This window comes from Staurois parvus, unplaced genomic scaffold, assembly GCF_062004578.1.
Source record: "Staurois parvus isolate SC_StPar_1 unplaced genomic scaffold, SC_StPar_1.0 ptg000136l, whole genome shotgun sequence".
Classification (NCBI taxonomy): Eukaryota; Metazoa; Chordata; class Amphibia; order Anura; family Ranidae; genus Staurois; species Staurois parvus.
This window is the reverse complement of record NW_028317932.1, coordinates 6,288,840-6,304,133: the sequence shown is the minus strand read 5'-3', so window position 1 is coordinate 6,304,133 and position 15,294 is coordinate 6,288,840. Positions and strand designations below refer to the sequence as shown.

Sequence of the window (15,294 nt, the reverse complement as noted above, 5' to 3'; positions counted from 1 at the left end):
GGGAAAATGAATTGTCCACCCCTGAACTAAACTATCAGATATTGGTGGTGCAGGTGGCTGTAGGGGCAAGTATTTATCCTTTTCTTTGTAGGCTTGACTTTTGGATTTACGATTAAAAAATTCTGACAGGTTTTCTTTAACCACTTGCCTGCCGGGCACGTATACCCCTTTCTTTACCAGGCCAAATTTCAGCTTTCAGCGCTGTCGCACTTTGACAATTCCGCGGTCATGCAAGATTGTACCCATATGAAATTTTTATCATTTTTTTCTCACGAATAGAGCTCTCTTTTGGTGGTATTTACTCGTCGCTGGGTGTTTTACTTTTTGCGCTATAAACAAAAAAATGTTTCAGTTTCAGAATTAAAGTGTTCATAAACTGGCAGAACAGTTACCCAACACTATCAGTTTGAGCAAATGTTTGGAAAACCTAATTTCAATGCTGATTTTATAATTATATAGGAACATGTGTGTGGCTACTTTTACTCACTCAAGTGGTATTAAACCCAGAACCAATAATGTTAAATATTGCAACTCACCAATCATTAGATGTGGTAGTTGCATTAGTTTTGATTTTTTTTACACTTTTTCCCCTCTGTTTCACCAGGTGATCTGGCCAGTAACACACCTGTATCAGGGTACCTACAATCAGAATGAAGGAGCACAGAGGGCAGATTCGGAGAGCAGCATTGTCAGTTTGGGTGGAGGGAGTGTTAGATGGACTAGCAGGTTTAGATATTCTAACAAATTGAAGCTTCCAGCTCATACTTTATAATCAGTTACAGCAAACAGATTTTTCCCCTGTCCGTGTTAAACTATCTGTCTCAGCTGTCTAGATACTACATCTTAATGCAGTAGTAAACTGCAAAAAAAAAATAAAACAACACAAAAATCTTCTACCTGCAAGTTAATAGTAAAATGTGCTAATGTGCATCTCGTACTAGCACATTGTGAAACACCTGAAAACAAACTGCTGTCACTGCTGACAGAGCTTTCATCTTCACCAGGTCTTCCTTTCAAGTTCATGGGCTGTGGCCATTTGAATGGTTAGCATGCCATCCATTGAGAGTGCAATGCGCTGAGCCAGTGACATCACCGGTGCTGCTACAGTAAATATCTCCTAATCGGTACACATTTAGGAAATATTTGCTGTGCCTACAGGTAAGCCTTATTATTGTAAGTCTTATTATTTTGTTTAAAAGAAACAGATTAATTGGCTGGATCGCCAGGTGAAAATAGAAAGAAAGAAAGCTGAAAAAAAGGAAAATGAATGCAGCCACCACATTTAGGGCTCGTTCACACCATGGTGCAGTGATATCAGTTTTTCTGCATGCATTCCACTAGGGCACAACAAAATCAATTGTTGTCTATGTGCCCTGTTCACACCACAACACCAGTATCAAGTGGAGATTTTTCTGCGCAGAAATCCGTAACGTGTATAAAACATTGGAGTGCGCATGAAAACTGATGTAAACGAATGTCTCTGCAAGTGAAATCTGTGTGTCATTTTCCATATGGTGTGAATGAGGCCTAAGAATTGGTAAGCTGCAATAAAATAAATGTTTGCTTTTGGGTTTAATACCACTTTCCGACTTTCTGATGAAAAACAGCCACTCCGATAACTCTAATGACATGAAATACCCACAATGCTCTTGGGAGCCACAGACAATGCAATTTTGGCCTAGACTTAGATAGCATTATTTTTTATTATTGGCAAGAAAAGTGTGCTTTTTTTTACTCAAAATAATGAAATTTGTGTTTTGTCATTCTTGTGAAGTGGATATTTAAAAGAGAAGAACAAAACACTACCTGCATGTGGTATGTCTATCAGTATGTATTTCTCTAAAAATACACACCTAAATCATAAATACAAGGAGCAGGGCCCTTGAACCCCTCGTGTATTGTATTGTTACTGTACTGTCTCCCATTATAATGTACAGCGCTGAGCAAACCGTTGGCGCTGCATAAATACTGTATAATAATCAGAATAAATACCCTGAACACCTAAAAAAATGCATTCTGGTGAAATTGCAGCAAATCTGCAACATAAAGAAAATATTCCACATTTAACAAAACATTTTTCCCTTAGTTGTGATAAAATGTGTTTTACTTTGTTTCATGTATACTGACTTGAAAATTCTTAATTGGAGCTGTCTTTACATGACAGTAATGAGCATAAAGAGACAAATGTATCCACCACTTTGTTAATATAATACAAGAGAATTTCTCATGGTGTTAACACAGTTACCAGTAAGAACATCACAGATAAACTAGTTGTGTCACTGTAAGGTAATATATCATGGGTCCTCTGGGACAGCATTAGGTAGAGCTAACTCAAATTACTGCCCAAGGGACCAAACCTAAGAATTCAATCTACATGCTTCCTTTTTAGTTTATTCAAATTCTTTGCATCCGTTATCCACTGTGGCAACGACTGCAATCTGAAAGTGTATGTCAAGTCAGAACTTTTTTTTAATTATTAGATAGAAAAGAGAAGGATTGGACCTCTGTGGCACGGTTTTACTGCTATTTGGAGCTCTAATAGGCAGATTTCCCCTCACTAAGCCTGGGTTCACACTGATGCAGTGCGGAATTTGCAGCGTTTTCTGTGCGAATTCCGTACCGCATCACATTCGCACCATGTTCATGCGAACCACTGCGGGTGTGTATGTTACGTTACCAACACCCCAAAAGCAGTCCACACATGGGTGTGAATACCCATGCGATCCAATTCTAGTGTGGACCAAAAAAGGGTCCTGCGCCTTTTTGGGGCGGATGCGGTGCGATTGGAGCCATACAAAATGCATGGCTCCAATTGCACTGCACACAATTCTCATGTGATTTGCACACATAGGAATGTGGTGCGGTACCAGTGCGAAAATCACATGCGATATACCACACTGCACAAGTGTGAACCCTGTGACTGAATGAATGCAGGAGCTGTTCAGTAAACAATTTTCCTCCCAACTTCTTTGACAAAACTTCATTGTTCCGTTCACTTTTGTCGGATTGGGTGGTATTGACAATGAATGCTAAATCAGGCAAAATTCAAGCCACATATAGTGGCCTTTAGGCTCTATGGACACTAGCGTGTTTTTTTTTTAAGCTAAAAAAACGCTGGATAGAAAATTCTGATACAAGTGGTTTTTAGTAGCATTTTAGTAGTTTGGAAGTGTTTAGGAGCGTTAGTGTTTTTATAGTACATGTAGAAAAAAAAAGCTGTTTTAGTAGCGTTTAGCAGTATTAAGGAGTGTTTAGGAGTGTTTGCTGGAAAACGTTGCAAAAAACTCTACAAAAACAATTTTTTTTTTGCTCCTAGATGTTTACAAAGCAGGAAGTGAGAGCTAATCTGCAAAACAGACAGAAAGAAAAATGATTACTTTTTCAGTAGAGCAGGTAAAAGGCTAAAACACTAGTCAAATTTTATGGCTGTCTGTGCTTCTCCTGCTGATTTAAATTACTTCCTTTCTGATAAATCTGTTGTCACTGTGACAGTCAGTAAGGAGAAAGCTCTTTCATGGGGTCCAGGGTAGGTGAAAAATAGGGTTCTAATCCACCCCTACTCTAAATAGAAAAAAATGTTTTGGCCTAACACACACTTTACCTATTGCTTCACAAAGAGACATTGTGGACTAAGGTTAAATTTCAGTCTTGTATGAAGTCATCATTCAGCTTCAAATATCGCTTAAGGACTCCATCAGCGAGATCTTCGCATTTTTTAGGTTCTGAGCTGCGAACACCACCGAGGCTCTTTTTGTTACTGCTGCTTTGTCAGCCTATTTTACCTTTTTGAGAAAGTAAACAGAAAAGTGAGAACATCTCACAGGGTCTAATAATGACAGAACAGGTCATCTTGGAACTCTGGTGAGAGACCTCACTGTTATATGAGGTGTGTCCAGAATTTAATGAGAGTGATATTTTAAAAAATTATTTTATTGAAAAATTTTACAATTGAACATTGTCTCCTTCAAAGCATGCACCTTGTGAGTGTACACAATGCTCCCAGTGATTTTTCTATTCTTCATAGCATCCCTGGAAGTCTTCAAGTGGGATAGTGTTTAGAGCCTTTGTAGTGGCTCTTCGGACATTTTCCACACTGTCAAAATGGTGTCCTTTCAACACTTCATCTTTGGAAATATGAAAGTTGCAAGGAGCCAAGTCGGGGCTGCAGGGTGGATGGGGAAGCACCGTGATGTGTTTTTCAGCCAAAGACTTTCTGACAGCCAACGCACTGTGACAAGTGCATTGTTGTGATGAAGAATCCAAGTTGAGCCGATCTCAGGTCTCTGCCTCAAGCAACCAAGAACTTCCAGGCAAAATCTTTGATTCACAGTTTGATCAGTAGGTACAAATTACTTATGGACAATTCCACGTAAATAAAAAAAAAACCCAATGATCAATGATTTGACTTTTGATTTGCTAATTCAAGCTTTCTTGGGGAGAGGTGACATGGGTGTGTGCCATTATGAACCTTGTTTCTTCATCTCGGGATCGTACTCAAACATCCAGGATTCATCTCCCTGATCATTTGACTCAAAAAAATCAGGCTGTCTTTCCAAGCAGACCAACAGGTCTTGGCAAATTAGTTGACTGTGTTCCTTCTGATCAGATGACAAGTTCTTTTGAACATGTTTTGCACACACTTGTCACAATTTTATGAACAATTGACTTGGTAATTCCCATTTTCTCTGCAATCATTTTGATAGTGAGCCACCAGTCACAGTTGAGAACAGAGCTCACAATATCCACATTCTGTTCCGTTTTTGATGAAGAGGGGCGTCCTGATGGTTGTTCATCTTTAAAACCTTCTTGTCCTTCCTTGAAGGCCTTGTGCCATTGGTACACTTGTACAGATGATAGCGCAGCTTCTCCATAAGTTTTCCTCACCATTTTCAAAGTTTCTGATACACTTTTACCCGATTTCACACAAACTTTTATCTCATAGCGTGGTTCTAAACTCGCCTGCATTTTCTTCATACCGGGTACTTGAACTGGGTGCCAGAAAAACAAATGTCTCGAATCTGACAGGGCTGGAATGCAACTGATTAGTGTTCTACCATATAACTGGCACCCCACTCCAAGTGACCTTGGCCAACTTCTCCCTTCACAGAGCCCTTTTTGAGCATAGGAACGTCATTCTCATTATATTCTAGACACACCTTGTAGCCTCCAAAGGGTAAAAGAATCCTGTAAAAACTGACATCAGTTTTTAGTTCACTTTCCTTTAGAAACTACAAACCTATTAAATTTCAAGCAAAGTGAAAATGCCAATAACGTGAAAATGAATTTTCCCTCAGTGACATGACTAGTCCTTTTTGTACACACAAAACAAATGCCTACAGCACAACAGTCATACCATAAAGAGGAAGACTGCTGCTAAGAATGTTTCAGCAAAGTGTGAATAAAATAAATGTAATTTTTTTCATCATCAATCATAAGTAGGACACACAGCTCTCAGAGACATCTCTGTACTGAGGAATATGGCTATGCTAATATTATTATTTACAAAGTAACTGTAAATAATGGCTATGCTAATAATATTCTTTACAAAGTAACTGTAAATAATGGCTATGCTAATAATATTCTTTACAAAGTAACTGTAAATAATGGCTATGCTAATAATATTCTTTACAAAGTAACTGTAAATACATTTATAGTTCAACTAGAGAAACCATACAGAAAATGCATTATAGACATTCCGTCACCATCGAACACGCTTGTATCTATAGGTTCTGGACAGTGGAAATTTGAATGACTGAACATCTACCAGCGAATGGTCAAAGTTGATGGTAAACTGCAGAAACATCAATCTCGGTAACACAATTGGGGAGATTTACTAATACTGAAGAGTGCAAAATTCTGGTTCAGCTTTACATAGAAATAAATCAGCTTGTAGGTTTTATTGTGAAAGCCTGAACAAGCTGAAATTAGAAGCTGATTGGCAACCATGCACAGCTGCACCAGATTCTGAGTGCTCCAGTTTTAGTAAATCCCCCCCAGACAGTTCTTATCTAGCACAAATTGATTTGGTTTGCAAGGACTAGCTTATTAGATTTCTAAAACATAGTATGTTTAACCCCTTCACACCGACGTCACACAAATATGCGGTCTCACAGAACTGGGCTTTTTTCCATGGGGCCGCATATTTGCATACTTGTCTTTGTGCTGGGAGCGCACAGCATGCTCCCAGCACAAAGCCCTGGGTGTCACTGAGAGCGTTCTAACGATTGGGACCTGGGACTTCCGATTCCGGGTCACATGATCGCTTGGATAGCCTATAATTGGCTATCACAGTGATCAGTAACTGTGAAGCCCGCCCCTTGTTTTTTCTCTCTCTCTGAATGGAGGAGAGGGATACATTTTATCTCTATATCTCCTTGCAGAGAAAAAAAAAAAAAAAAAACTTTGTAAAAAAAAAAAAGATAAATAAATATTAAAAAAAATACCTAGATCAAGGTAGGATCTAGTTCAGTGCCAGAGTTAGTGTTTGGGTCAAGGTCAAAGGTCAGGATTTGTATTTATTTATTTTTAATTGGTGTCAATGTGTTTTAGGTAAAAAAAAACTAAATGCGCACTATTGTTTCTGGGCTGTAGTACAGGTATAAACAACAAATAACACACATATATGGTATCGCTGCGATCGTCAAGAGCTGGAAAATTTATTTTGAGTTGATCTTTGGTGGTAGTAACAAGAAAACACAGCTAAATTTAGAAAAAAAAAATTATTTTTTACTATTTTGGGCCAGTTTTCCTTTGATAATAATAAAAAAAAAATCAAGCAATATCCATTACTATTTACCACCAAATGAAAGCACAATTTATCCTGAAAACAAACGCGGTATAATTCACCTGGATGTACAAAGTAGTTGTGATGATATGTACGGTTTTAAGAACACATGTCAATGTTGTAAAATTTTACTTAGGCTTTAAGATTTGTTTCAACCTTAGGCGTGAAGGGATTAAGAGTGTTGGTTTGTACACAGTGATACATATTCTGTATAGTACATGGCTGGCTGATTCAGGAGGTGGCACAACCCAGACACCAAGACACATTTTAATCTGAAAATCGAAGAAGCCGGGTGAAAAATGCTCAGCTGAACAGTGACTGCAGCCAATTAAACCCAGTCACTGTTTGAGCGTTCTGACAGCCATGGGAGCAGCAACTGCCAGAATACAGTGGAGATACCTCCATCCGGGTGTGAAACTGTTTAAATACAAGAGACAGAAGCACAGATTACTCCATCTATGCTATTTAGCAAGGATAGGGGAATCAAATGATTTCTCAATCTTAACATGTAGATTTTATGAATTTTAACATTACAGTTACTTTCACACTGCTCAGTTGCAAAAACAGGGTAAAACGCATATTCTTACTGTGTTTTTGCTGTGTTTCTGGTGTATTTTGAACCTGTGAAAAAGGACACGTGACTCAAAAAAGGCACCAAAAAAGCAACCACAAGTGCCGTTTTGCCAAGTTTTTGATGCGTTTTCTATTCATTTCAATGTGGAGGTGAGTTTTTTTTTTTTATCCACCAAACATGCACCAAAAATGCAGCTTGCAAGAATTTGAAAAACGCAAGGGACCTGCAAATTACCAATGTGAAGAGTCCCATAGGATTTAATAGTCATGAGTTTTTCTTCTGCCTTTATTTTTACACAAAAACAGAAGAAAAACAGATCAGTGTGAAAGCAGCCTGACGTATACACTTTAGGCAGGACAAACACAAAGATATGCAATTCAAAGACCACTTTGTTTCAATCTTTTCTCTGAAAAAGCTTGTTCAACATGATAAACATTGATTTGGCTGCATATCACTGGATTTATCACCAGGGATACGGGATCCTTTCAATATAAATGCACATATGTTGATCAAAATGTCCATCTGGTCCAATCAGTTATTCGTAAGATATGAGTCTTTCAGCAAAATTATCACTGTAATGATCACATAAATGTGTAGATGACCAGAATGGATAAAATGTATCATTTGGAAGATCAGTGCCCTGGTTGAACTTCCACAACATCAATGGGTCACATGGGAATAAATAGAATGGTTGATCAATGGCCACATACAGGAGCAGAGGTGGTAATTGTGAAGTTGTTTTTTTATTCTATACTGAGCAGTGATATGCATCTGGTGTGATAATCATCTGTGCCCAAGAGACAGCCAATTGCCATCAGATTATGGGTGAGGTCAAAAGGGCACTCACTGTACCTATGTTTAAAAAAAAAGCCCTATGTGTATCTGAAGGCCATTCTAAGATGCTGCACTCGTTCCTGCTTGAGATATCGCTGCAGTACATTCAGTCAGATGATAACTTTTATTATTTCCCCTGAAAGGGGCTACTGTCCTGGGTGTCTGTGAAGTGCTGCCCCTCTGCTTTTGAATGGTGCAAACATGCATGTCTGTACCACAGTCATTAAAAAGGTCATCTGCATTGGTTGGGTCTGTAGGTATCTGCATTGGTTGGGTCTATAGGTATCTGCATTGGTTGGGTCTGTAGGTATCTGCATTGGTTGGGTCTGTAGGTATCTGCATTGGTTGGGTCTGTAGGTATCTGCATTGGTTGTGTCTGTAGCATGCTAGAGGATCTTTAAAATACAAAGCAAGTAGTATCTCTGTTAGCTATCACAAACTCTTTCAGCTGTATCAGAGTGTGCACATTGTCTAATACACTGGGACAGGCTGAGGGGAACCACAATACAGAAGAATTCCCATAGTGCCCAAAATACATGTAAACCCAATCACTAAAATCTCATAAAAACATTATATTATAATTATGTCAATATAATTTCACATGTCATTTAAATGGTAAAAAATGCTGTTTCATTACAATATTACCCGATGATCCTACCATAAAGGTTGTATTTTCGGTACTTCCTGTTATGGGATGACAATGTTCTGACCCTGTCTCTCATGTATGTTCTCAATAAGGCTCCAAGTGGCCTTTTCATTACTTAGACTTGCTCCATTGTTGTCACCAGGGCCGGGAAAAAAGGGTGGGCAGGAGGAGCAGCCGCCCAAGGGGCAGCAGGGGCCCCTTTACTTAACTCCAGATCAATGGTTAGTGAACAGGGCAGAGCTGCAGCTTCATGCCTGCTCCAACAGACTGCTACAGAAATCAAGCAAATTGCCATGCATGGCACAGTTCCACACCTTGCCTAGGGATTAGATGAACCTGTCCCAGTACTGGCAGCCACCTTTGGAAAGCACATCCAGAGAAATATCATACAGCTTATCAAACGGCCATCACTGGAGTTAGACACAAAGTAGAAGCAAAGGGGCTGCAGGAAACCAGCAGCCTGGAGACACAACAAAGGATGAAATTATTTAATATACCCAAGTTTGCAACATACTTCAACTGTCAGATGCAGCACAAGAAGCTCCTATTAGACCTCTAAGACAAACTAAAGAACGAAAAAAGACTGGGGTGTGGGTATCTGACATGAAATGAAGGTCATTGTAGTTTGTTAATGGTTGTAAATGTACTACCGGAGTACTTTCATGGTACAAATGAATACCGCACATGGCTAATTTCAGTAACTAAGAAGTGCTGGCATACTCCTGGAGCAATAAAACAGGCACTATAGTATACTGTATAATAGATGAAGGCAACCCAATGTCACATGTGCAGTATAATGAAATGAAACCCACAGACCCAGTGACTGAGTCATTGCAAAGACACATAGTGTATGCAGCCAAGTGATATTCCTCTCCAGGCAGGCGTAGGCAAAACAGTTTACAGTAGCAGAAACGTAAAAAAGGAAGAAGGAAGGTTTTACATGTAAATTAAAAAAATGTGATCATGATGCAGCATGCAGTAAAAAATGTATTCATCTTAGTTGGCGTTGGTTATAGAAATGGAAGATGGATGCTGATTAGCAGTTATGAGTTGCTGCAGTGTGTCCTTTGCTTTATCCGATAAAGACAACGCTGAGTGCTGAGTTGCCTTGAGAATAATTGGATGGATTCACTTTGATAAAGTCATTGCTGTGTACTACTATACTGCTCATGAGTTAAGAATTATAGGTCAATTATATGGATTCTTCATCTAGAGTCACTGCCATACAGTACTTTGCTATGTTACACTGGTGCAAATGAGCAAGATGCAGTGCTGATGGAAAGTAATGTGATGTAAGGAAAAGAGTGCACAACCATGCTTTACCCAACACCTTTCAGTGTATCAAAGCACTACAAATCTTTATACACCTAACATGCCAATTTACTGCATTTTGTATCTATATGCAACCTCAGCTGTGTCTGTTTAACATTAAAAAAACACTCCTCCCAAAAACTAATATTCCAATTATAAATATATGCAGGTGGGGGGAGTAGGTTTAGAAGCCTCTTTTTGCTATCTCAAGTGACTATATTGAAAAGGTCTCTCTGATGAAGATTCTGGCCCTGTCCATGGCTGTCATGAATTTTCTATCACTTGTTGTATTATAAAATGGTCTCACTGCTCCTGCTGCATTCTATGTAAAAGATCTAGTGCCAAAAAGGAACCTCCCTTGTAATGGCCATAGCAGGTAGCCAAGACCTGCAAGAGTCAAGATCCACTTCTGGAGTCCATGAAATGAAGTTCTGAACTATTCAGCATGGTGGAATGTGGCAAAAACCTAAAGCATCTGCTCTGGACAGAATGAACATGTAATTCCTAAAATTCACATTCGAATTGCTAGAGTATAAGCTGACCGGCAGAGAACAGAATGAGAGATGGCTAGCTTTGCAAAGCAGGGATATTTCAGGAACAAACCTTCACAATCTAAGGACAGCGTTACCTTTTAAAACAAGACAATTGCAGTTTTGCAGCTACTAACAAAAAATAATGGGAGTACACAGCTGCACTGTCTGCAGTAGAAATGGATGGATGGTCTGACATGATAGCCTGGACTAAAAGAAACATGGAGGCTGCCACCGCTGACCATTATATTATTATACAGGATTTGTATAGTGCCAACAGTTTGTTACAAATCTTCACAATATAAAGGGGGGCGTACAATTACAATACAGTTCAATACGGGGGAATAGGAGGACCCTGCTCCTGGAGCTCACAATGTAAAGGACTAACATGTTCTGAAATGGTTAATTACCTAATTTTCTCTTATTTCAATACTGAGACTGAAATGGGAAATCATGAGGCTACTAAAGTCACAGCAAGGTCAGTACTCATGATCCGCATACTTATTCAAGGTATTTAAGCCTTCAGATCAACATGACAGCCAGAAAATTAGTTTTTTCAAAGAGTTCAGCAAACTATGTGTTTTCTCCATTAATGGTAGGTGTCCTATGCTTAACATGGGTACACTGGTATTGGCTTCTGGTGAACAGCAATCAAGTCACTGACACCCAATAATGGGACTTGGTGCCAAAAAAAATATCTTTAAAGACCACCAATATGATACAATATTTTTCTTTAATTTTTACAATAAGTATTAAAAATACATATAATACATACATCTCCCAAGGAAGCAAAGTTGTGATACATGTTGAGAGGAGGCTGCTCCCACCCACCACCAATGGACTTTTGGAAATATTATGTACCATATGAGGGAGTCTGCTGGTCATGTATGGGGAGGGTCACATAGGGAAGGACCTTAAGACAATGCTTCTGTATCTGTCTTCTTTGCTCTTAGATTTGCATAGATTAGGAATGGCTGTATCTTGTTTTTAGTACTTAATGTAGAAACAAAGAAACATATCTGATCATGTTGGTGGCCTTAAAGAAATCATTTCTAGAACCTTTTAAAGTCCTCTAGGTGACTATGACTATTGTTAGGAATTGTGGCATGTGGTGCTGATCTAGCAGCCCAGTGTCTGTTATGGAAATCCTGGTGAAGGTGAGGCAAACAGTCATTTTGTGAACATAATAAACTAGTACATGTCTCCTGGTGGAAAGCCAGACATACCCAGAAAGAGTCTCCCGGATGATTACACGGATGTACACTGATGAATCTGGTCATTCTTCATACATGCTCAGACTGTCACATCATCAAGTAATGTGTAACCCTGTCTGCCTATCAGTCTCCTGCTCAGGCAATCCATGGCCATTGAAGTACTGATGTCCAGTAATAGGGGGTGCTGGCACCATGCTTGCACTGTATAGAAATGGAGGACACAGTACAGTACTGCTGAACCCAAACATGAACAGACCTTACTGCTTGTTGCTTCTAGCTACAGTGTGACTGAAGTGGGTGTGCTGTGAGCTGTTTATAATGTAAATAAATGGCTGAGCTGGCATGCTGCTCCTTCATCTCCCTGGCATGGTGAAGACAAACACAATATGTAAAATGTAAATGAATGGGGGGGGGGGGGGCTGGATGGTCCTGCCAGTCACAGAGTAATGAGCAGGACACACTACAGCCCCACGTAGAATGAATGATCAGGACACCCAGACACACCACTGACACAGCGTACAGCGGGGACATGAACAGGATACACCGACACGCAGTAAACAATATTCACTGACAGACTCCTCACAAGGTGAATGTACAGGATACGCTGGCACACAGTAAACAATATTCACTGACAGACTCCTCACAAGGTGAATGTACAGGATACGCTGGCACACAGTAAACAATATTCACTGACAGACTCCTCACAAGGTGAATGTACAGGATACGCTGGCACACAGTAAACAATATTCACTGACAGACTCCTCACAAGGTGAATGTACAGGATACGCTGGCACACAGTAAACAATATTCACTGACAGACTCCTCACAAGGTGAATGTACAGGATACGCTGGCACACCACAGAACACACTGACATACTGCTGATCCCAAGCACAGCGTATACTCATGTACTGCTCCCTGCGGGGGCACAGCATACACTGACTGCCAGTGGGGGGGATTTACTAAAACTGGAGCACTCACAATCTGGTGTAGCTGTGCATGGGAGCCAATCAGCTTCTACGTTCAGCTGCTTCAATTAAGCTTTGACAATAAAACCTGGAAGCTGATTGGCTCTGCAGAGCTGCACCAGATTTTGCACCATGCAGTTTTAGTAAATAACCCCCATTATGTCCAGGGTGAATGTACAGAATACACTGACATAGGTGTATGTACAGGATACACTGACATACTGCTCAATGGATGAATATACAAAATAAACTGACATACTGCTCCATGGGTGAATGTAGAGGATACACGGATATAGTGCTTCATGGGTGAATGTACAGGATACACTGACATAGTGCTCCATGGGGGAATGTACAGAATAAATTAACATACTGCTCCATGGGTGAATATACAAAATAAACTGACATACTGCTCCATGGGTGAATGTAGAGGATACACTGACATACTGCTCCATGGGTGAATGTAGAGGATACACTGACATACTGCTCCATGGGTGGATGTACAGGATACACTGACATACTGCTCCATGGGTGAATGTAGAGGATACACTGACATACTGCTCCATGGGTGGATGTACAGGATACACTGACATACTGTTCCATGGGTGAATGTACAGGATACACTGACATACTGCTCCATGGGTGAATGTACAGGATACACTGACATACTGCTCCATGGGTGGATGTACAGGATACACTGACATACTGCTCCATGGGTGAATGTACAGGATACACTGACATACTGCTCCATGGGTGAATGTACAGGATACACTGACATACTGCTCCATGGGTGAATGTACAGGATACACTGACATACTGCTCCATGGGTGGATGTAGAGAATACATTGACACACAGCTCTTCTGGTGAATGTACAGGATACACTGACATACTTCTTCCTTGGCTGAATGCACACGCTGCTCCCAGGGTGAATGTACAGGATACACTGACTTGCTGCATCCTGGGTGAATGTACAGAATTCACAGGCATACTGCTCCATGGCTACACTGACATACGGGTAATATGGTGAATGTACAGAATACACTGGCACACAGCTCCCCGGGTGAATGTACAGCATACACGGACATGGGGCTCCCGGTCACTGCGGGCACTCACCGCTCCGTTGGCGGGGTTGGGGTCGTCCTGCTCGGACAGGGCAGGTGACGGTCCATAGACGGAGCTCCGTCTCCTCAGGGTCAGGCCGCTCCTCAGCAGGGCCGGCAGTTCCCTCAGCTTGTGTTTGAGCTGCGCTTGTTGCTCGCGGACACTGCGGCTCCGGCACAGGGCAGGGATGGCGGCTCCGGCGGGGGACACACCGACTCCGCTGCTCTCCGGCTGCATCTTCCCGCTCCTCACCTGCTGCCCCGCAGTCATACTGCCGCCACCGCCGCCGTGCGGGTCATGTTCCCAGGCTCGGTGCTCGGTGTGTGCGGGAAGACTCAAGCCTCACCTACTATTGTCAGACGACGCATCTCCACAAACACACCCCGGGCCGGCTCTGTACGAGGATGGGGGGAGGGGGGGGAGTACTGCAAAGCTCCGTCTATGACAGCCCACTTCTCATTCACCTCCTGTCACTGCATTCACCTGGAGCCACGCTGCTTATTCCCCTCTAGTCACTGCATTCACCTGGAGCCACACCGCTCATTCCCCTCTAGTCACTGCATTCACCTGGAGCCACGCTACTCATTCCCCTCTAGTCACTGCATTCACCTGGAGCCACGCTACTCATTCCCCTCTAGTCACTGCATTCACCTGGAGCCACGCTGCTTATTCCCCTCTAGTCACTGCATTCACCTGGAGCCACACCGCTCATTCCCCTCTAGTCACTGCATTCACCTGGAGCCACGCTACTCATTCCCCTCTAGTCACTGCATTCACCTGGAGCCACGCTACTCATTCCCCTCTAGTCACTGCATTCACCTGGAGCCACGCTGCTCATTCCCCTCCAGTCACTGCATTCACCTGGAGCCACGCTACTCATTCCCCTCTAGTCACTGCATTCACCTGGAGCCACGCTGCTCATTCCCCTCCAGTCACTGCATTCACCTGGAGCCACGCTACTCATTCCCCTCTAGTCACTGCATTCACCTGGAGCCACACTGCTCATTCCCCTCCAGTCACTGCATTCACCTGGAGCCACACTACTCATTCACCCTCTGTCACTGCATTCACCTGGAGCCACGCTGCTCATTCACCTCTAGTCACTGCATTCACATGGAGCTACACTGCTCATTCCCCTCTAGTTACTGCATTCACCTGGAGCCACACCGCTCATTCCCCTCTAGTCACTGCATTCACCTGGATCCACACCGCTCATTCCCCTCTAGTCACTGCATTCACCTGGAGCCACACTACTCATTCACCCTCTGTCACTGCATTCACCTGGAGCCACGTTGCTCATTCACCTCTAGTCACTGCATTCACCTGGAGCCACACC

General features: G+C 41.7%; 1 protein-coding gene across 1 annotated transcript in view; it reads right to left on the bottom strand.

The window, feature by feature from the left end:
* RAPGEF5 (Rap guanine nucleotide exchange factor 5) overlaps positions 1–14,360 on the bottom strand; it is a 393,851-nt gene extending 379,491 nt beyond the window's left edge. Inside the window, exon 1 of the mRNA XM_089673151.1 lies at positions 13,971–14,360. Coding sequence (XP_089529277.1) covers positions 13,971–14,228 — 258 coding nt within the window. The 5' untranslated portion in view covers positions 14,229–14,360. The remainder of the gene's footprint in view (positions 1–13,970) is intronic.
* Positions 14,361–15,294: the final 934 nt, after the last annotated feature.